General features: G+C 43.6%; 2 protein-coding genes across 5 annotated transcripts in view; one reads left to right on the forward strand and one right to left on the reverse strand.

The window, feature by feature from the left end:
- LOC122450098 (calcitonin receptor-stimulating peptide 1) overlaps positions 1-16,192 on the reverse strand; it is a 65,415-nt gene extending 49,223 nt beyond the window's left edge. The window contains exons 1-2 of the mRNA XM_043482250.1: positions 15,921-16,192; positions 9,076-9,211 (exon numbers count right to left, since the gene is read on the reverse strand). Coding sequence (XP_043338185.1) covers positions 9,076-9,211; positions 15,921-15,946 — 162 coding nt within the window. The 5' untranslated portion in view covers positions 15,947-16,192. The remainder of the gene's footprint in view (positions 1-9,075; positions 9,212-15,920) is intronic.
- LOC122450097 (vitamin D 25-hydroxylase) overlaps positions 15,674-22,821 on the forward strand; it is a 29,573-nt gene continuing 22,425 nt past the window's right edge. For 2 of the 4 annotated variants that reach the window (XM_043482246.1, XM_043482247.1), the window contains exon 1: positions 15,674-15,982. In XM_043482246.1, the coding sequence (XP_043338181.1) occupies positions 15,758-15,982 (225 nt within the window). In that variant the 5' untranslated portion in view covers positions 15,674-15,757. Of the gene's footprint in view, positions 15,983-16,286; positions 16,366-16,838; positions 17,019-22,821 lie in introns of those variants that run through there. The other 2 variants (XM_043482248.1, XM_043482249.1) reach the window with 2 other exon arrangements.

The following is a 22,821-nucleotide window of genomic DNA, read 5'->3' on the forward strand; positions in this document are numbered from 1 at the left end:
GACATAGAGAAAAAATTTGTGGTTGTCAAGGGGGAGGGATGGGTTGGCAGTTTGCGATTAGCAGATACTATTATATATAGAATGAATAAACAACAAGCTTCTACCGTATAGCACAGGAGACTATATTCAATGTCCAGTGATTAAAACAATGGAAAAGGATATGACAAAGGATATATATATGTATATACCTGAAGAACTGTGCTGTACAGTAGAAATGAACACAGCATTGTAAATCAGCTATACACGGGTAAAATAAGTTTCTTAAAAAAATATGTATATAGTGGAAAATTACTCAGCTATAAAGAGAATAAAATAATACCATTTGGACCTGTAGATTATCATTTTAAATGAACTAAGTCAGACATAGATAAAGACAAATATCATGTGAAATAACTTACATGTGAGATCTAAAAAAAGATACAAATAAACTTATTTACAAAACTGAAATAGATTCACAGACATAGAAAACAAACTTATGTTTACTAAAGGGGGAAGGAGAGGAAGGGTAAGTTGTGCATTGGGAATTACATATACACACTATTATATATAAAACAGATAAACAACAATGACTTACTGTATGGCACAGGGAACTATATTCAATATCTTATAATAACCTGTAATGAAAAGCATCTGAAAGAGTATATATATAACTAAATCACTTTGCTGTACACCTGAAATTAATAAAACTTTGTAAATCAACTACACTTCAATAAAAAAAAAGCAAAAACAAAAGCCCTCAGAAACAAGAAAAAAATTTTAAAAGACACATGCATCCCAATGTTCATAGCAGCACTATTTACAGCAGCCAAGACATGAAAACAACCAAAGTGCCCATCAGATGATTGACTTAAGAAGATGTGGCACATATATACAATGGATTATTACTCAGCAAAAAAAGAGAATGAAATTCTGCCATTGGCAGCAACATGGATGACTGTAAAGAATATTATGCATAGTGAAAAGAGTCAGAGAAAGACAAATATCACTTGATATCACTTATATGTGAAATCTAAATATAATACAAATGAATCTGTATACAAAACAGAAGCAAACGCACATAGAGAACAAGTTTATGGTTACCGAAAGGGAGAGGGAATTAGGGAGTGGCAAATTAAGAGTAATAGGTAAAAACTATATAAAATAGAAAAGAAACAGGATTTTCTGTATAGCACAAGGAATTATACCCTGTAATTATATCCTGTAATAACATATAATGGAATATAATCAGGAAAAAAAAAAAAACTGAATCACTATGCTGTATGTCTGAAACTAATATAGTATTGTAAATCAACTATACTTCAATTTAAAGAATAAAAGGCATAAGCCTTTAGGAGTCACCTTTTTATTTTTTTTGTTCTTACTTTTTTAAATATTCATTTATTTGGCTGTGTCGGATCTTGGTTGCATCATACAGAATCTTTCCTTAAGGTGCATGGATTCTCTAGTTGCAGCACTCAGGCATAGTTGCTCCACGGCATATGGGATCTTAGTTCCCTTGATCAGGGATCAAACCTGCCTCCCCTGCATTACAAGGCAGATTTTTAAACTCTGGAACCACTAAGGAAGTCTGTAGGTGTAATCTTTTTAACTTAAAGATAATGAGAGGCATCTTTTTCTGCACTCCACTTACCAAGGACAGCAGGTCAGGACCTCAGACCTTCCAAGAGGGCTTAGAGTAGTAGTTCAAACAGAGAGATCCAGAAACATGTTGGGCAGATAGGAGGGTGGAGATGCTGCATAACTGGGTGTTATACAGCATGCTAATTCTTGAGAGTAGGTGCGGCCTTCAGAGACCTGAGTCATAACCATCCAGGTATATGTATGTTCAGGGTGCAACTGAGAGTGAATGCCACATGGATCCCTCTGTGTGCCAGCGTAATTTTGCCAGTATCTGTGGTTTAGGAGGAGGCACGTGTTTGGAGACAATATTGAGTTCATGTGTTTGGAAAAGTATGACTGGAAACATGAGGATTAGGTTCCGCAGTAAGTCTTCAACACCATCAAGACTGCAGCCAGCAAAAAATGTTCCTTTTTGTATATTCCATCATGTAAAAAAAAAAGAGTTTACAAATTTGTGAAAGTGAAACCATGCTTTGATATGAAAGAAGATATCATAAGAGAAGCTAGCAAATATTTATAGATAAATGAAAATGAAGAATACAGCATGCTAAAAGTTATAGGATGCTATGAAAGCAATGCTAAAGAGGAAATTATAGCTTCAAATGCCTAATTAAAAAACAAGAAAGATCTCAAATCAACATTCTAACTTAACAACCTAAGAAACTAAAAAACAAAGTACAAATTAAATGCAATGACATCAGAAAAAAGGAAGTAATAAAGATTGTAAGGGTAAGGGTTATTCGCTCAGTTGAGTCCAACTCTGTGACTCCATGGACTGTAGAACACCAGGCTCCTCTGGCCATGGGATTCTCCAGGAAAGAATACTAGAGTAGGTTGCCATTCCCTTCTCCAGGGACTCTTCCCAACCCAGGGTCTCCCACTTTGCAGGCAGATTCTTTATCTGAGCCACCAGAGAGCAGGGTAAATGAAATAGAGGGAGAAAAAACAGTAGAGAAAATCAAAGAATCTATAACTGGTTCTTCAAAAACATTAACAAAATTGACAATGTTTTACCTAGTAGCCTAATTAAAAAAGAGAAGATTCATATTACTTAATCAGAAATGGTAGGGGGACATTACTACCAATTTGAAACAAATTAAAAAAATAAAATAGTATTGTGAATAACCACATGCCAAAAAATTGGATAACCTAGGTAAAATGGACAAATTCCTAGAAACATAAAACCTACCAAAATTAAATCAAGAGGAAATGGAAAACCCAAGGGAATTCCCTAGCAGTCCAGTGATTCAGACTCCACAAAGCAAAAACTACTTTTGCTTCAAAGGGCATGAGTGGGGAATCAAGACCCTGCAAGTCATGCCACAGGCTTCTCAGGTGGTGCTGAAAAGTTAAGTAAAAGTGTTAGTCGCTCAGTCATGTCTGACTGTGAGACCACATGGACCACAGCCTGCCAGGCTCCTCTGTCCATGGAATTTTCCAGGCAAGAATACTGGAATGAGTTGCCATTCCTTTCTCCAGGGGATCTTCATGACCCAGGGATCGAACCTGGGTCTCCAGCATGGCAAGCCAATTCTTTATGTCTGAGCCACAGGTGGCACTAATGGTAAAGAACCTGCCTGCCAATGCAGGAGACACAAGAGAGGCAGCTTCAATCCCTGGGTCAGGAAGGTCCCCTGGAGTAGGAAATAACAGTTCAGTTCAGTCGCTCAGTCATGTCCAACTCTTTGTGACCCCATGGACTGCAGCACACCAGCCTTCCCTGTCCATCATCAACTCCCAGAGCTTACTCAAACTCATGTCCATTGGCTGGATGCCACCCAACCATCTCATCCTCTGTTATCCCCTTATCCTCCCACCTTCAATCTTTGCCAGCATCAGGGTCTTTTCAAAGGAGTCAGTTCTTCATATCAGATGGCCAAAGTATTAGAGTTTCAGCTTCAGCATCAGTCCTTCCAATGAATATTCAGATCTGATTTCCTTTAGGATTAACTGGTTTCATCTCTTTGCAGTCCAGGGGACTCTCAAGAGTCTTCTCCAACACCACAGTTCAAAAGCATCTGTTCTTCGGTGCTCAGCTTTCTTTATAGACCAACTGTTGCATCCATACGTGGCTACTGGAAAAACCATAGCTTTGACTAGACAGACCTTTGTTGGCCAAGTAATGTCTCTGCTGTTTACTATGCTGTCTAGGCTGGTTATAGCTTTTCTTCCAAGGAGCAAGTGTCTTTTAACCTCATGGCTGCAATTACCATCTGTAGTGATTTTGGAGCCCCAAAATATAGTCTTTCACTGGTTCCATTGTTTCCCCATCTATTTGCCATGAAGCGATGGGACCAGATGCCATGATCTTAGTTTTCTGAATGTTGAGTTGGCTTAAAGCCAACTTTTTCTCTCTCCTCTTTCACTTTGATCAAGAAGTTCTTTAGTCCTTCGCTTTCTGCCATAAGGGTGGTGTCATCTGAGTATCTGAGGTTATTGGTATTTCTCCAGACAATCTTGATTCCAGCTTGTGCTTCATTCAGCCCAGCATTTCACATGATATATTCTGCATATAAGTTAAATAAGCAACAGTTAGAACTGGACATGGAACGACAGACTGGTTCCAAATTGGGAAAAGAGTACATCAAGGCTGTATATTGTCACCTGTTTTTTTAACTTATATGCAGGGAATAACAACCTACTCCAGTATTCTTGCCTGAAAATTTCCATGGGCAGAGGAGCTTGACAGGCTATATAGTCCATGGGACTACAGTCAGACAGACACAACTGGGCAACTATACACACACACACACACACACACAAGCCACACCACATGGAAAAACAAGCAAAAAAAGAAAGAAAGAAAGAAAAGAAAACAAGAAAAAATTCCAAATGTACCTATAATTGGCACGGATTAAATCAGTAATCAAAAACCCTTCAGCAGTGAATTCCCTAGCAGTCCACTAGTTGGGATTCCACACTCTCACTGCCAAGATCCCAGTTTAATCCTTGGTCTATTATTCACTCACCTCAGTCATGTCGAACTCTTTGCGATGCCATGGAATGCAGCACGCCAGGCCTCCAAATCCTTCACTATCACTCAGAGCTTGCTCAAACTCATGTCCATTGAATCCGTGATGCCATCCACCCATCTAATCCTCTACACCCTCTTCTCCTCCCGCCTTCAATCTTTCCCAGCATCAGGGTCTTTTCCAGTGAATCCACTCTTACTGTAACTGGCAGAGCCCAGTTACACGCCACACAGTATCTGCGTTGCCGCGATCTCCAATTTGGTCTTGAGCCCCTAAACCCCAACATTGTCTCATCCCCTGATTTCTGCTTCTAGACTTCAGGATGCGGCCCGCCATCCTGAACCCTTCGATTGTACATTTTGCCTTTCCCGGACCTGTACCCCATTGCACTTGCGCACTTCCCACTAGTTACTCCGATCTCCGCGTCCCTTGCCGCCCGGTCCGAAGAGAGCCGATTTCAGGTAGCCAGTTTCCCTTCCCCAAGACTTTATTCCCTTGAATCAATGCCACTCCTCGGCTTAAGAAGCAGAAAATGGGGATAAGAGCAGCTTTGAGGTTCGATGTCCTGAGCCAAGAGACCACGAACCTGCAAAGGGAACAGATGTGCCGCGAGGTAGGCGTGTCGAATGGAACACTGAGGTTTCTTGACACTGAGGTCTGGGTGTGAACCTGTCACTCCGTCACTCATGTCTCGTTTCAGCTAGAATCAGTTCTCCTGGGATCTGTGCCCCACCACCCCACCCCCCTCCCCCGCTCCGCAATGCCGCTGCAGTGCTTGCCGCGCTGGAGGGTCTCTACAGGCTGCATGGATCATGTGCTGTGCGCTCAGACCCAGCGATCTTGTGTACGGGGAGAAGCTTCTTTCTCTGCGTTTTACCTGCTGAGGACAAGTCAGGACCTCGGACCTTCCCGGAAGGCTTAGAGCAGTCCCTCCAACAGAGAGATCCAGAAACCTGTTGAGCAGGGTGTAGGAGGGTCGAGGTGCTTGGTAATCAGGTTTTACAGAGCACGTTTATTCCAGAGAGTCATGGACGCAGGACGTATTCCTGCTGCTGTGTGCTATGCGCTTCCTGCTGGACTGTGAGCATCACCTGGATGCCCCGGTGCACCAGGGTCATCTTGTGAGTGCCTGCGGTGAGGGAGCGCGCACATGTTTGGAGTCAGTGCTCAGTTTGTGGGTGTGCAAGAGTAGACAGAAGCCAGCATAGGATTAAACTCCCGCAGGACTCTTCAGCACCATCAAGCTTGGCGGGCTTTCTAGCAGAGGACTGAATTGCAGTAGATGAGGGTGCAGGGTCACTGGAACATCTTGGCAAACAGCAGCCGGAAGCAAGGGGCAGCTGGGCAAATGGTTGGGGAAGGAGGGTGAGCATTAGGTGATGAATGTTGGGGGAGGAGGCGTGGGGCTAGAAGTCGGCTTGGAAGCTGGGAGGCATCTAAGCCTTGCACTTCCCTGCTCAGGCTCAGCGGGGTATCCAGCCCCTCCTTACCCAATGAAGGACCACCCAGCCTGACTCCAGGTAGCTGCGGAGGGTGTTGATTGGGAAAGTGTATTGAGATCCCACGGAATCTTCTATGAACTTCCCTGGAATCTTCTATGAACTTTCCTGGTAAGCTCTTCCAGATCCCTAACTGGGTGGAGAACAGGTACATGGTTAGTAAGATAGCATTCCCTCAAGACTGGAATATGATTCCCATTTCAGAGATAAGTATGTTGAGACTTTACTAGTTTCTAGCCTGTGATCTTATTCCTGGCAAAGTTACATTTAGAACAGAGTTGAAATCTGTCAAAGTTCCTGGACTTCCATAGCTTTATCTCCACACTCCCTGCTCTCCTGTGCGCGCTTCCTGCTGCCTGAATCCGACTCCCCGCTTGGGCACAGAATCATCACCTCTGCTGCGCATTAACCCTGAAGCGCTCTTTGATGGGGGTCTATGGTCAGATCAAGGGGAGTCAGGATTCTCTGTAATGCTGGATTCTACTCTACAGGATAGCATGACTAGGAATGGAGTGGGACGCGCGCCTGTTCAAAAACCTTCAAACGGAACAGGCAAAATTAACCGTGACGTCAAATTGTCCTCAAATTCCGACTTATTTTTCCTGTTTCTCATTCGCCCCCACCAACCCCCCTCTGTGTCCCCCTCCCACGCCCGCCATCAATGACCTCAGTGCAAAAACAAGTGGGGTGATACTTCTGGATGCTCCATGTTCTGGACGCAAGTGGTGACACAATCCTTCTGGGGCTCACATCCTTCCCCTCATTGGTTGCCCGGAGCTCCTGGAACCCCCCTAGACTCACAGCAGCGGGAATAAAAGCAGCTGCTCGCGCTGGGAGGATTCAGAGGCATTCAAGTGTCTTCGCCACTTCTGCCAGAGTGCCATCGCCTGCCACCAAAGCTACTGCTGCTGCTCCTTCCTCTGCTCCCAGCCACCTTGTGCCGGCTGTCAGGTAAGCCCGGAGATGACTGCTTAGCTGGGATTCTGTTTTTCTTTCTCCCCTTGCTTCCCTCTCTCTCTCCAGTACTTTTTCTTAGCGGATCTCTTCCTGTCTCAACGGCTCTGTCCACTCCTGTCCAGGTCTCTTCACACACACTGAGTTACTCTGCAAGACTCCTTCCACAGGTAACCCTGAATGGTCTCAGTTTGCAAACTCCCTTCTTCACTCTCCTCATGCCCAGCCTGGCTCCAGCCTCTTTCTTGCGGCTCATGTGCTTAGGTCAGTCTGGGAGGCTGAAGTTCCCCCGGGCACTGCAGGCTGATCCTGATGCAGGAATACCTTTATGAAGCCAGTGCTGTCACGGGTCACATCTCATATCCAGTGGACCAAGGGAAATGGGTTTCGAATCCAGGACAGTGTAGGCAGGTGGGAAACAGGGACAGGTAGCTGTTAAATAGAAGCCCTCATTTGTGGGTTCTGGGAATTTTTTTTTTTTTTGCCAGTTTAATCCCTGGGTCCCAATTTGAGGCTTCCAGATTGACTCTTACTGGTCATATTTATCAATGTGTGGAACAGCTGAGCATTGGAATTTGGTCCTTCAGTTTCTTGGGGATTGCAACAGCAGAAATTTGTCCTTGGGAACCTCATTCCCCCACCGTGTGTAGCAAAAGCCCCACACCAGCAGGACAGCTCCGGGTTGTACAAGCGGGAACTGGTGGTCACAGGTACTCCCAGTTTGCCCTCCTGGAGTTGGAGGACAGACTGGGAGTCTGTAAGGTGCTGGTAGGGGCCTATAGACCAACATCTTTTCACCCAATTTCCTGCCAGGTTTCTTTGCTAAACCAAGCATTTTACAGGCTTACTGGATCATCTAGTGGTTTATTTAGATATTGAGGATATGATGGTGAAACGGAGTGAAATGACCAGCCTGAAACCAAGACAAGTGGGAGTTAGACGCATAGGCTGGAGCAGAGCCCAGGTCTGTGGGCTCGCGGAATTTAGACCTGCTACAGGTGGTGACATTCTTCCCTTGCAGAGAGGTGTCATGGGGTCCTGGAAGCTCCCCCTCTTCCTGGTCCTCAGCATCCTGATCATCCACCAGGCAGGCATGCTCCAGGCAGCACCATTCAGGTGAGACAGCCCTTCCTGGAGCCCTGTCACTTCCCACAGCCCCTGAAATTATACAGTTCTATGTTCTCAGTTGTGCTGTGCTGACTCTGGCTCTTATGAGGGGGTGGTAATGTATGAATGTAAACATGTAGATAAGTTTATCATAAATTTTTTATGAGACAGAGATGTATAGCACACAGTTTACAGATAGACATAACATGATATTCCTTGCAAATATCATATACTGTGAAACTCACAGCATTCTTTTGTTGATTTTTACCAGACATTTTTATCTTTAGGAAACCTAGTTACTAGTTTAACCACAATTTGAGCAATGAATTGCATCCTAATTTGCTAATTGCTTTGCCAATAAATGTTATTAAATCTGATATATAAAATCTGACATATATTTTATCTAATTTCTCACCTTCATTCAAATTAGAGTGAAACCATTTTCAGATTTAAATAATTTTATTAATAATGGCTATATTTTATACTAAGCTCATAAAATTCCTGAAAATCTAAACCATCACCTTTCACAAGTGTATATGATTCACTTGAACCAAGCCACTTCTCTAGGTCACACCAGATCCTAAATCCTGGTGAAGCAGCAATTTTGGATGAACAATGGCCAATGCCCTGTCCACTGAGAGCTGGTTTAGTCACATTTGCAGACAAAGTCCCAGAATCCAAGAAACTTTGTTGCTTATCCTAAGATGAGGATTTTCAGGGACTCGGAGCACCATTGCTCTTGTTTCTCCTCCCCAGGTCGGTCTGGAAAAATGGCTTTGTACCAGCTACACTCACTGAGGAGGAATCGTACTTCCTACTGGCCACAATAGTGAAATATTACGTGCAGAAGAAGGCCAGTGAGCTGGAGTATGAGACTGAGGACTTCGGGTAAATCTGTGTATCCCTCTCAGAACATGGCTTACCTTCTCCATTGGCATACCAGGAAGACATGTCCTTAAGCATGAGATTGGGGGACTTCCCTGGTGGTCTGTGCTTCTGATGCAGGGGGTGCCAGTTTGATCCCTGGTTGGGGAACTCATGTGTTGGTCACATGTTGATCTCACATGTTGGCCAAAAAAAAAAAAAAATTGAGATTGGGATAGTGCCATAAGTGTCTCTCTCACGTCATAAGCCTTGGATGATTTTTAATTTACACAGAAAAGACTGGCTATTACAGATCTATATTCCAAGACCAGTAACCCGAGCCCCCTTTGTTTTAAAATACCCCTGGAAATGTCTACAGGGAGTGATTGTAGTATTTTCCCTAATGCTCTATGATTTTCTACTGTGATGATCATATTTAGCAGAAACATTTAAGGTTCACTGGTGCCTCTCAGAGTAGTAATTTTCCACTGATGGTACCATGGAACAGCACCTGTCCTCAACCTCTCACTGACAGATCTTTTCATTTTTCTCCATCCTACAAATCAGCATCATTGCCCAGAAGAGAGCCAGTCACACCGCCACCTGCATGACCCATAAGATGGCAAGCTTCCTGGGCAGATCTGGGAGCAAGATTAAGAGGAACATCATGTCCACCAACGTGGCTCCAAAGCCTCTGGCCGGCACCAGAGGGATCTTCAGAACCAAGAAGTGAAATAACTCCAGGAAGAAGGTCACCACCCTAGTACTGTCACAGCTAGTGGTTGGGTATTATAGACATGCATGCCACATTCTAACCCTCTCTTGGCCTGTATCATAAAAAAATCCACAGCAGAGTTGCTGAGCCCAGTGTCTAGATATAGAACAGAGAGTCTCAATATCTGAAATCCCTCTAACTTGGGTTCATTTGTTTTCCAGTGTCTCCCGGTGATACTGAGATCTGCCGGGAAACATAGATCCTATTCATTTATAACACTGTTCCAGACTTCCCTGGTAGTCCAGTAGTTAAGACTGCATACTTCCACTACAGGGGACAAAGCTTCAGGCCCTGGTTGGGGAACTAAGATCCCACATGCTTAAGATCCCACACTGCAACATGCCACACCATGGTGCAGAAAAAGCAAGCATACAAACAAAAACTGCTCCTTGCAGTTATAATTGTGATTATTCTAGTTTTTGAGTTTGAAAGGCAAAGACCCTACCCTTTGAGAATATTCCCTACAATGTCATCTGGATTCAGAGATAGACTTGGGTTCAAATACTGTGTCCTCTACTATGTCACCATGGGCCAAAACCCTCTATAAGCCTCAGTTTCCCCATTTAACTTGAAGGCAACAATACTAGCTACCTGTTAGCAGCTGAACTCTACTTCTTGTAATTTGCAGTGAAAGAAACTTGCAGAAAAAATAGCATGGAAGACACACATGTATGCATGCTTGTTGATGTTAAAAATGTTCTTTTCCTTGAAGTAAACTGAAGCTAAATGCAAAATAAAATCATCTACAGTTACCTAGTGTGTATCTTTTTAATATTTGATTCTATGTTCAGTAAATGTGATTCATGTTTCATTGGCTTATCTGGCAGAAAATTAGGGCCCTGTCAGCCAACTTTGCCAAGAGGTATTACATCCATTATGAATTCAAACTTAGTCTTCAGACATATTTTGTCCTTAGAAGTATTTTGATTGTGAGATCTTTTAGTGATAACTTATCTGACAATGTTTATTAAATGGCAACCAAACTCTTAGTTTAAAACAAACTTAGCCAAAATATACTACATGTTTTCCCTGTGCTCTAAAGTTAGAATGTCCTTAAAATAACTTTAATATTCTTTAATATGTGTGTGTATACTCAGTCATGTCTGACTCCTTGCAATCCCATGGACTGTAGCCTGCCAGGCTCCTCTGTCCATGGAATCCTCCAGGCAAGAATACTGGAGTGGGTTGCCATTTCCTATCCCAGGGGATCCTCCCAACCCAGGGATCGAACCTGCACCACTGAGGCACCTGGGAAGCCCAATCTTCTTTAATAAGCATGTTCAGCTTAACCTACTGTTTATTTTGCTTCTTTAAAGTTAACTCTTTTTAGAAGCACAGTGTAAGAATATTTATCAAGATCTTTTGCAAAGCCAGAGTAAAAAGGCTTCAAATTAGGACTGAAGTGACTCTCTGAGCGAGGTTCACAGATTTAAAGAACAGACTTGTCGTGTTCTGTTTCCTTACTCTTCCTACTTGGCGCTCAAAGTTCCATAGAAGCCCAGTTGCTTAAGAATTTCCAAAAAAAAAAAAAAGAAGAAGAATTTCAGTAAACTTTGCAGTCAACATGACTGTGGGGAAGACAAGTCCCTGACTAGGAGCTAGTCCTGTGCCCCAGGCAGCAAATTCTGACCTCCACTGATTACATTTCCTGTGTTATACAGGCTAACAATACTGTTTCTTTACATCAGAAAACTTAACTATTTGTAATGATACATCTATTTGTGATTATTTGATTTATGTACACATTCCCCAATAGACTGTAAATACCATGAAAGTGAGGTCCATGGCTAGTTTTGCTCACCATTACATCTACAGCATTTAGTCTAGGAGGTGTTCAATAATTCTGTGATGAATGAGTGAAGAAACATCTGCCAAGTCTATACAGAGCCCAGATTTCTGGTTCCACTGGTGCTGCCCTGTATGACCTTGGACAGAGAATAACATTTCCACTGAGTCTCAGATACCATGTTTGGAAGAGGGTCTTCAGGAAGATGGTCACTCAGTGTTTGTCCATCCACTTTAGACTTCTAAGCTCTTTAAATATAAAGGAAGGAAGTCATCCAGATTAGAAAATGGCCCAGTAGGGTGCTGTAGCAGAGGCAGTGGCAGACGGTGGTTTGCTGAGCATCCCTACGAAATGGCATGAATGACTCCCGAATGAAGTGTGACCTCTCTACAGCTTTTGGAAAAATTGTGAAGGGAAAGAAGCTTCTCTGAAGCTTCACTGAAAACCACTTTTTTCCTTCCTCTATCAGTTTCTTAAATCCTCACACCCACCACCATCAACATGATCATGCTGACAACTCCAACAGATCAGTGTCCTCTCACCTCCCATTCTGTCCTGACTGTAAAAAAAAAATGCTGAAATAAACACATTCACATATAAGTGCACTTTTAGGAACTTTTTTTTTTTTTTAACACTTTGCTCTCCTGCCGTTGGGGTTTGCATTTTCCAACTTAAGCTGTTTGGGGGGGTGGGGGGCGGTGTTTAACTCATATAAATTAAATAGTAAAGACTGAACTTCAGGCACGGTGGGAACTTTTTTTAGTGGTTTAAGGGAGGCTTTCATAAGCTTCCTCAAATCCCATGCAGAGGTGCTACATTTTACCAGCTTTACCTCACTGCCTGACTCCTAGGAGCATCAACGAAATCCAAGTGCACAAACCTATTCTACATAACACTTTGTCAACAAAATCATCACTTAGGTACCCTTTCAGGGCTGAGACTCTGGTGAGGTATGTGAGGTATTCACCTAGGGAGCAAATTAAGGGGGCACCAAAAAGCTTAGTTATCAAGGTGATATTTTAATGTAACACTTTAAAATAAAAATGCAGAAAAAATTCATGATGAAGATACCAAGTTTTTAATGAGCCAACATCAGTATTGATTTTTTTTTCTTTTTGCCTTAGGCTTCAATACGGCTAGACTAGGCATTTGAACTCTTCCTCCCTTCCATTCTGATGAAACACAACTGTGAGTGTGCATAATGAAATGTGACAACAAGGCCCCTTGTGCTGATTGCATCACTGTAGGCTGGGGGAAGGGCTGTTGGGAGGGCACCTGGCTCAGACCATGGGAGCAGGCATCCAAGAACTGACAGGGAACCTTCAGAATGTGTCCTGGGGGGAGGCTTCCAAGTTCAAGAAAGAGGCTTCGGCTGGAGCACAGACACTCTAAAACCATTACCTGTCTGCACATAGAAATATCAGAGCCATGTACAGGGTTTTCACATTTCTTCAGGCAGCCATTCAGCCCTGCATACTGAAGAAGGGATCTCTGCCGTGAAACAGAAATACTTCATTTCCTGTTCTACCAAACATCCCTGTCCTGATAAAGTCCAGAGACAAACATAATATTGGTTGTTTTCTCTCACTCTAGGAGCAAACGCAGGGAGGGGGGACAAAGAGAGGGCTTTCGTTTCGCTGAGTGCTGAGAGAACACAGTAAATGATGACAGGAAGGATCTGTGTTCTGAGAGACTTTAAGTGAGTCGTGACGACCTCCCACACAGTGTCCCCAAGGGGCAGTGGGGGTGGGGATGAGGCATCTCATCAGTGCCGTTAGTGAGTCAGGCTGCCTTCAAGGCTTCAGCTCTCCTCTGCTAACGTAGGCAGGGGGAAAATGCCAAAGGAGAAATGCTCCTTACTTTACGTTTTTGAAAATAAATGATGGAACAGGGCCACTCTTGAACCAAGCACCATACTGCCTAATAGCTGTGGCCAGCCAGACAACGCAAGCGGGATGATGTTGGGGAAAGCAGACAGGGCTGACCTCAGACATCCAGCAGGTGATATGACTCCATTCCTGGTGCCTCTGCATCACTGTGCTCCGCCTGCAATGCCAGTATCCTCCCTGGGCCATTTCCACCGACTTTTGGCTAGACGCTGAGGACTAAGTTTAGAATGGTCACTTAACATATTATTTTTTCCATTTTACTAGAAAGTTATTGATTAATAAGAATTTTAAGGACTCCCTAAAGGTAATATATTAGGCATTTGTAATAGGCAGTAGGTAGATATTCCGTGGCTGGAGATCCTGTGAAACATACAGGACACTGGAGATGTCCACTTACCAGATAGTGAGCTCAAAACAGTTAAAAAGGAAAACTTAAGGCTAACTACCTAGATTCCCCTTCAGTGTTCTTGCATCAGAGATACAGAAATTGAGAGACTAGAAACACTCTTGGACAACAAGGCTTGCTTAGCAGATGGGGGCCTTTGCTCTTGGCATTCCTTCTTTGGAATATTTTCCCCATATCTCTTCCCCTGAGTGCCCCTCCATCCCCACCCCTCACCTCCAATATATCCACATCCTAATTCCCAGAATCGGAGTATGTTAGGTTTCATGTCATGGAGCAATAAAATGGAATTAAGGTTGATAAGGGCTTCCTTGGTGGCTTAGAAGGTAAAGAGTCTGCCTGCAGTGTGGGAGACCCAGGTTGGATCCCTGGGTTGATAAACATCTGTCTGTTGAGAAGCGGAGATTATCCCGGATTATCCAGGTGGGCCAAAGTAATCACAACTGTCCTAAGTAGAAGAGGCAGGCAGAGAAGGGGGCAGAAGGTCACTGAGATCCAATGTGCTGCCTTTGAAGATGAAGGAGAGGGAACATGCCTTAAGAAATGTGTGTATCCCCTAAAATTTGAAAAAGGCAAGGAAACTAATTCTTCCATAGAGCCTCTAGAAGGAATGCAGCCATACAAACACCTAGCTTTTGGCCTCTAAGACCCACTTTGGACTTCTGAGGACAAAAATCTGTAAGATAATAAATATGTGGTTTTAAGGCACTCTAGTAATTTGTTACAGCAGCAGTAGGAAACTAACTCATCTTATCATTTAAGTTCAAATGTCATCTTCTTAAAGAGACTTCTTGACATCTCTCATCTGATAAGGGATTTTCCTATGCCCAAGCACTTTCTGTAACACATTTTCATTTTGTCTGCTTATTATTATCTACAATTACTTTACTAATGTGTTTACTACTTTTCCCTCTCACAAGAATGTAAGTTCTAGGAGGGTAGTGGTTTTCTTTTCACATATTATCTTCATTGCTTTGCATACTACTACATGGTAGACACTTAAATAATATCTGCAGTGTGAATAAGCCTTAAGCCAACAAGGACCATAACATTCCTGCTACTGCTTAGTCACAAAGGGCAGCTGTTACAAGTGTCCCGTGGCCAGTAGGTCCTGTGTTGCAAGGAACTCCCAACACAAAACAGGAATAGAAGCAGAAATAGCAAACAGAATTTTCCAAGTAGTTAATCAGTTGCTTAATTTTAGGTACCTGGAAGCAAAAAGTTTGAACAGTAAGCACTATCCCTGGACAACTGTAGACCAGACAGCCTTCTGTGACAGCCAAGAAGTAACCAGTTGGGGATGACCAGAAAGCTGTGAAAATATATGTAATTAACTCAGGTTGCCTAAATTCTAACTACAATTCATAAGGGAATCACATGTAAAAACACCTTATAACGTAAGGACAAAAGGATAAATAAAAAAAGGCCAAAGAGTGAGATTACTTTCTTTTTATATTGATAGGTCAATTCTTTAATGGAAATTCTGAAGAGTATCAGGTTCAGCTAAAGACAACAGTGTTGATAATCTCCAGTTGTCTGGTCAGATACAAGCAGACCTGATTCCTAAAAGGAGAGCCACAGAAAGAGCTGGCTGCCAGGGACGTTGGATCCGCCTGCTCGTGAGGAAGGCGGTGCTGTCTCGTCTTCCAGGCCCAAGTGCCCAACCAGCTGGGACTTGCCTAGAGCCGCGCATAAATCAAAAGGGCCGCACACCCTCCCAGCCCAGAACAAAGCCAGCAGTAAACAGCCCGAGGGCCCTACGCTCAGCCAGCCAATGGCCATAGAAATGGGGCGGGACTTCGGGGGTAATGGACCAATAGGATGTGGTGGGGATGGAGCTCTCCCCGGGTCCTAGGGCGGCCCGGGTTTGCAGCCCCCGCCCCAGGCCATGTGGGAGCCTCACAGCGCCGAGGCGTTCGCGGCGGCCCTAGGCGGGGTCTTCTTCCTGCTTCTCTTCGCCCTGGGCGTCCGCCAGCTGCTGAAGCAGAGACGGCCGTCGGGCTTCCCCCCGGGACCGTCGGGGCTGCCATTTATCGGCAACATCTACTCACTGGCTGCCTCGGCCGAACTCCCCCATGTCTACATGAAAAAGCAGAGCCAGGTGTACGGCGAGGTACAGCCGACGGAGGGCCCGCGCCTTCCTCCCCGGGGTGGGGGATGAGGGTGGGGTCCGATGCTCGTGGGTGCCAGTTATCGGGACCCTGCTCCGTGTGCCCGCAGCGTGGAAGCAAGCCCGCTTCCTGTGCCAGGGGACAAGGTCCTCGGGCGGCGCCACTGCCGGGGGCGGGAGAAAGGAGAGCCCCGCCCACCCGACGCCCGCGGAAACTGGGCGGGATTCTCCCGCCCCCGAGGGCGAAGAGGTGCAGCTCCCGCGCATGTGCAGTGGGACCCTGGACCCGCGCCGGCCGCCCCGTCGGGCGTCACAGGCGCTGCCTTCAACGTTCCTACCCCGCGCCCGGCTTCTCGGGTTCACGGAACCTCACGCCGCGCGCGTAGGTTAGCCTCCCCTCACGGCTTCTGTGGCTTTCTAGGGTTGAGTTAGTGGTTAATAGGAGGTCGTTGGGTATTTGCATTTGAGAATGGCTGGTCTAGGCGTCTGCTGTGAGGAGGAGAGAGCGCAGGTGAAGGACTGTGAAAGAGCGAGTGAATTAATGAGTGAAGATCAGTGCGGTGTCCCACTGCTGTGCTATCTAGCTAGAGATAGGAGCGCCCCCACAGCAACACGGAGCCTCCCTTGCACTATGACCTCTCAAGGGCAGGTCTTCTAGTCCTCCTTTTTTTCGGCGGGTGAAACTTTGGTGCAGACCTGCTGAGTGATTTGTAGGTTGCCACACAGCCGCCCAAAGCAAGAGAAAGGCCAGAGTCCTAGCTTGCTTTGGGAAGAGTGTCCTAACAAGGAGGAGGCAGAAGATTCCAGAAAACGCCTTGACCCAGCTCAGTTGATTTGTTTTAAATCCTTTCCTTTATAGGAAACTACTAGCCAGACTCTGCCAGATTCTGGGATGAAGAGGTGAAGAAGGCAGTGTCAACTTAAAAAATTCGCTGATGTGAGAGTTGGGAGTTAAGTTTTATTTGGGGGCAGAATGAGGACTGCAGCCTGGGAGACAGCACCTCAGATAGCTCTGAGAAGCTGTTCCAAAGGCCACGGGGTAAGGCCAGTATTTATGTGACTTTGGTTAAGGAGTTGTTCATGTAATTTGGGCACATATTTTTGCAGAAGGTTTTAGTAGTCGTGAGGAGCAGATGTCACCATGAAGGAGTTGAGTGCTTTTCTAGATGTGAAGAGATGCTTGAATTGGGTTCATAAAATTAGCTTCTGAAAATAGCAGCCTATCTGAAGACCTGTTCTGCCAGTTTTCTGGAATGGAGTGCCTCATTCCTGGTTTCCATCCTGACTGCCTTCAGGGCATATTGAAGGTCAGCAGGTACAACAGCACTTGATGTAGAGGTAGATGGCAAGTGCCAATTTGTAGTGGACAGCAGTCACAGCCTGATTTTAGGTAGTTACAGTCCAGTGAGAGAGAAAAATTAATGATCAACCACAAATTGTGTTGTGAAAAAACAGGACTGTTTGGCAGTTGTGGCATTCAGGTTTGGGATTACATTCGTATTTAAACCAGTTTTTACAAGAATTATTCTATTTCTGCAGTTCACTAATGGTCTGTATCACTATAGGAAGGCTGGACTTAAAGCAAATAGGTATAATTCTTAGATTTTATTTTCCATCCTCCAGTTTGTGAGTGTATTTGCATGGTTTTCATCAAATATATTTGGTTTCTGGTGTGTTGGTATGAAGCATCATCAATATTACAGAGAAATCAGAAGATGTGAAAGTACAAGACCAGAGGTTGAGTCCTCTTTCGTCCGATAAAACTTGACCTTTTCTTGTCTAAATCTTAATTTTTCATGATATGCATCATGGCAATAATAGTAACTGAACACAGCTAAGTGCTACTCAAATGTTCTTGGTTATTAATTACAGAAGAATTTATTAGACCTACAAAGTAGAAGGTGTTTTTAGACCAGCTATGTGAAATGCTGTCATTCAGAATAGGAAGTTGTTTTTCGTATGTAGATATTTGAAGTGAAAGGAACTCAATTTTCTATGAACATTCTTTTTGGGGAGAAGGTAATCTAAATCTCCCAGTAATGTAGCCTGCCAGACTCCTTTGTCCATGGAATTTTCCAGGCAAGAATACTGGGACAGGTTGCCATTTCTTACTCCAGAGGATCTTCCCAACCCAGGAATTGAACCCACGTCTTCTGTGTCTCCTACACTGGCAGGCAGATTCTGTACCACTGTGGTTGTTGTTCAGTGGCTAATCATGTCCGATTCTGCAATTCCATGAACTGCAGCACACCATACCTCCCTGTTCCTTACCATCTCCCATTGAACTGGTGATCTCATCCACCCATCTCATCATCTGTCACCCTCTTCTCCTTCTGCCTTCCATCTTTCCCAGCATCATGGTCTTTTCCAGTAAGTCAGCTTTTTGCATCAGGTGGCCAAAGTATTGGAGCCTCAGCTTCAATATCAGTCCTTCCAGTGAATATTCAGGGTTGATTTCATTTAGGATTGACTGGTTTGATCATCTTGATCTCCGAGGGACTCTGAAGAACCTTCTCCAGCACCACCAGAGCCACCTGCAAATCTCCCAGTAGTAGGACCCAAAAAACTGGGTTTGCTTTTTTGAGGGTGTGGAACCAAAAGATAAAACCAACCCAAAGATCAGTAGAAGGAAGGATTTACTACTTGCAAGTAAAAAGAACACAAGGGATCTTTCCCAAGGCAGCTTCTCTAGACAAGAAAATTGGGAATGTTTTAGGTTAAGGAATATGCATGTTCATGAAGGCTTGGGCAGAGTGTGCACATTCATGAAGGGGCTTGAGCAAGAAAATTCAGCATAGAACAGGGACAGAGGTTGACGGGTCAAGACAGTTGATTGAAGTCCCAGAGTTCAAAAAAGGTCTTCTTAGGTTCTAGTTGATCTGGTGGTTGAACGCTTCAGGCTAATGTTTACCATTTAAAGAGAACTGGGATTCTTTACAGCTGATGTATTATCTTTACTATTGTTACTTGTTTTGCGTGATAAATCATTTGTTCTTTTATTCCCTTAAGATTAATTACTGAGACCTGTACAAGGGCAAGTATTATGCCCAGGCTTAGATCCCCAGATAGCTTAGGCAGAAAATGACTTCTTTTAAGAAAGCCATTCCTGGTTCGTTCTTTCTGAGGACCCCCTATCCTATCTGATGATAAACAATAGAATATATGAATGTGTTGGAAGATTGTCATCTTGGGATAGGTAGCTCTAGTTTAATGGATTTGTGGCACGAATTACCAGTTTTATTGCTGATGCAACTACTTAAGGCAGTCATGGATCTTTACAGGCTTCCCTGATAGCTTAGTTGGTGAAGAATCCGCCTGCTTTGCAGGAGACCCCGGTTCGATTCCTGGGTTGGGAAGAGCCCCTGGAGAAGGGATAGGCTACCCACTCTAGTGTTCTTGGGCTTCCCTTGTGGCTCAGCAGGTAAAGAATCTGCCTGCAATGTGGGAGACCTGGGTTCGATCCCTGGGTTGTGAAGATCCCCTGGAGAAGGGAAAGGCTACCCACTCCAATATTCTGGCCTGAAGGATTCCATGGATAGCATTGTCCATGGGGTTGCAAAGAGTCGGACACAACTGAGGAACTTTCATTTTCACTTTGGATCTTTACAAAGTGGTCTTTTTACTGAAGGTGGTAAAATCAAATAGGACTAACAGAGTGGAGGGAGAAGAAAATGCAGAAATTGAAAAGATGTATGCATTGAAGACATTGAAGACATTGTTTGAGTAACTCTATTTCAGACTTAAGTTGAAAACCACCTAAAGTATTAACCCTTTAATCTGATAGCTCTTTATCTTAGTTGTGAAACACCCCTACAGGTCTCTCATTGTCTTAGAGGTATTTTCCAATTATCACAAAGTCTCAGAGTTGGTTTGAGTTTGTTTTTTTTTTTTTGCTTTGAGTTTTTAAAGTACTATACTTTTTTTGGAAGTGTAAGGAAACTATTATCTCCTGTACTTCTAGAAGGTTGTGGAAAGTTGTTTATATGTCTTACTTATAAATAGAATCTTATTTTTCTGCTATGTTTCATGATGATCTGGAGATGTGTGCTCAGAGAAAGTCATGGACTTTAAAACTGCTTATGAGAACTGACAATCACTTCAAGTGACACCTACTTTTATGAAGTCTGTGAATTCAATTCTCCTTCATAATTCTTGAAGACAACCAGTCCTGAAGTCTTATACAGTCATTTTAAAGACATTCTTATATAGAAGTGTACCACACTGAGACTTAACATTACCTTAGAGATCCACCCTGAATGTGTAAGCTTCTGCAGTGACTAATCTTAACCCAGATTTTCAGAAGCATTCCCTAGCTAGCAAAGCTAGTATGAGGGGTTTTAATAGATTATTTTCAGGTAATGAACATAAGGATAATAAAATAATTACTTTGAGGCAAATGGAGTTGACAACCTATAATTTATTTATACAGTAAGCATTTATTGAGATTTATGCAAGGCATTGAATGAGATTTTATGGAGTGTTCAAAGATGAAAGGGATGAAATCACTGAATCAAAAGAGTTTATAAGTTAGCTGACAACAGAAGATAAGCATTCATATAACGCTTCTGGTTTTTTGTTCTAGTGCTATATTGCTTGAGTCGTGTCTGACTCTTTGTCTGTAACCCACTGTAACCCACCAGACTCCTCTGTCCATGGCATTTACCAGGGAAAAATACTGGAGTGGGTTGCCATTTCCTACTCCAGGGGATCTTCCTGACCTAGGGATTGAACCTGTGTCTCCTGCATTGGCAGGCAGGTTCTTTTCCATTAGTACCACCTTTGGTAGTATTAAAGAAGTGCCATGGGAGCTTTTAAGCATGTGCTGTGGTGGTTCAAGGGAAAAAGAGAGTGCACCAAGAAAGGCTTCATGGTGGTTGGTCCCTAAAGACTTGGTGGTTTGGACAGTATGGCAGTCAAGGGAGGTATTCCAAATGAGAATACAGCCCAAGCAAATGTTGAAAAATATGGCAATTACCAGTTTTTATCAAAGGACTTTTTACATTCCTGTTATTGGCACTTAGTCTATAGTGTTGTAAAACATGCTTAAATGTGTTTCTCCACCACTTTTATTTAATTCAACATATATTTATCAGTTGTTAGCATATGCTATATACTATCCTAGTTGTGGATATTGAGCAATGAACAAAACAAATGAAAATCCCTGCTCTTGTGTGGTTTACGTTATAGTGGTGGAAGGGAGGCAGTAAGCAGGATAGGAACAATGTAAACATGGTAAATATATAACATGTTCGAGTATAAAGTATAAAATAATTAGGGTAAGGAAGATGGAGAATGTTAGGGGGTGAAATTTTAATGGGTTAGAGCAGGACTCACTGCAAAAAAGGCATTTGAGCAAATACTTAGAGGAAGTGAAGTAGCAAGCTATGGGAATATCTAGGGGAAGAACATTCCAGGCCAAGGGAACAAGTACTAAGGCCTTGAAGCAGGAATATGCCATGTTGAGAGTCACCTGTAAAGACACAAGAGGCATTTGAAATCATATAGGGGAGAAATGAAAGATTAGAGTGATGAAGATTACTCTAGATGAAAGATTAGTGATGAAGCTGGTAAGAAACTGTCATATTTTGTCTGTATTTTTAAGTCAAAACATCATGACGGCTGAGAAGTGATGTGGGGCTTGGGTGAAAAATGGAGTCAACGTGGCCAGTTTGGGACTTCCTGGCTGTCCAGTGGTTAAGAGTCTGTACTTCCCCCGCAGGGGGTGCAGGTTCAGTTTGTAATCAGGGAACTATGATCCAACATGCTGTATAGTGTGGCCGAAAGAAAAAAATCCAAAACAAAAAACACCATGAGCAGTTTGGAACCTGAATATAGTTGTAGGACATCTACCTGGTGTCCCAGAATTGCTTGATATATGGAAAATCACACATCTGGTGTCATAAGTATTGTAGTTGAGTGCTGAGAGTTGAGGAGACACACAGGAGGAAGAGTTTTTCCTTTGTATTTACTTAAAATTATGCTCCTGGGAAAAAACTTTAAGACCATGCCATTACTGCTCTGGGAACTGAAAAGAGCCCCTCCTTTGCTCAGCTGGTAATCGCTTCCTTTGTACTGAAACTCCCACACTGCCACTTTTGACATACCATTGCTTATGGCAGGCAGTCCACGACCCTTCCCCAAAGTTCTGGGTGTACCTTTTGCTCCGTTAGCAGGGTACATCCTTGTACCAAAAACTCTATTGCTCAGTTTGTTGATTCTATTGCTACTTGGAGGTCTTGATCACTTTTTCTTCTGTAAATACTTCTGTTGAACTTCAATTCTCTGCTAAGCCTTCTGGTTTCCTCCATCCCACCCCCCTAAAATTGTGTGAATCATGGCCAAAATCCATTCTGCCTGTTTGCACAGAGATGAGGCTTGACTCAGTATTTTTGGCACTCGAAAACCCTCAGCCAGGGACTTCCATGGTGGTCCAGTGATTGAGAATCTGCCTTCTAATGCAGGGGACATGGGTTTGCTCCCTGGTTGGGGAACTAAGATACTGCAGGGTATCTACTGCAACAGGAGAAAGCCTAGATGCTGCAGCAAAGAGCCCTGTACACAGTGATGAAGACCCTGCACAGCCAAATTTTTTTTTTTTTTTTTAAAGTTCTCAGCCAGTGCCTGAGAGGATGAGGATAAGCAATCATTGCATCTCACTGATAAGGCAGCACTGTTCCTCCACTGGATTAGGCCCTTATGTGGGGCTAACTAGAATAGAGTACAGGAGGTATGACATTTTAAGTGAAACTGTAATGAAGCACCTGAGAAACTACAGCAAGGAATAGGATGGATATTCCATCTTTTAGCTCAGAGGCACCTGTACCAAAGTGGCAAATGCCTGT

The sequence above is a fragment of the Cervus canadensis genome, chromosome 11 (genome assembly GCF_019320065.1).
Source record: "Cervus canadensis isolate Bull #8, Minnesota chromosome 11, ASM1932006v1, whole genome shotgun sequence".
Classification (NCBI taxonomy): Eukaryota; Metazoa; Chordata; class Mammalia; order Artiodactyla; family Cervidae; genus Cervus; species Cervus canadensis.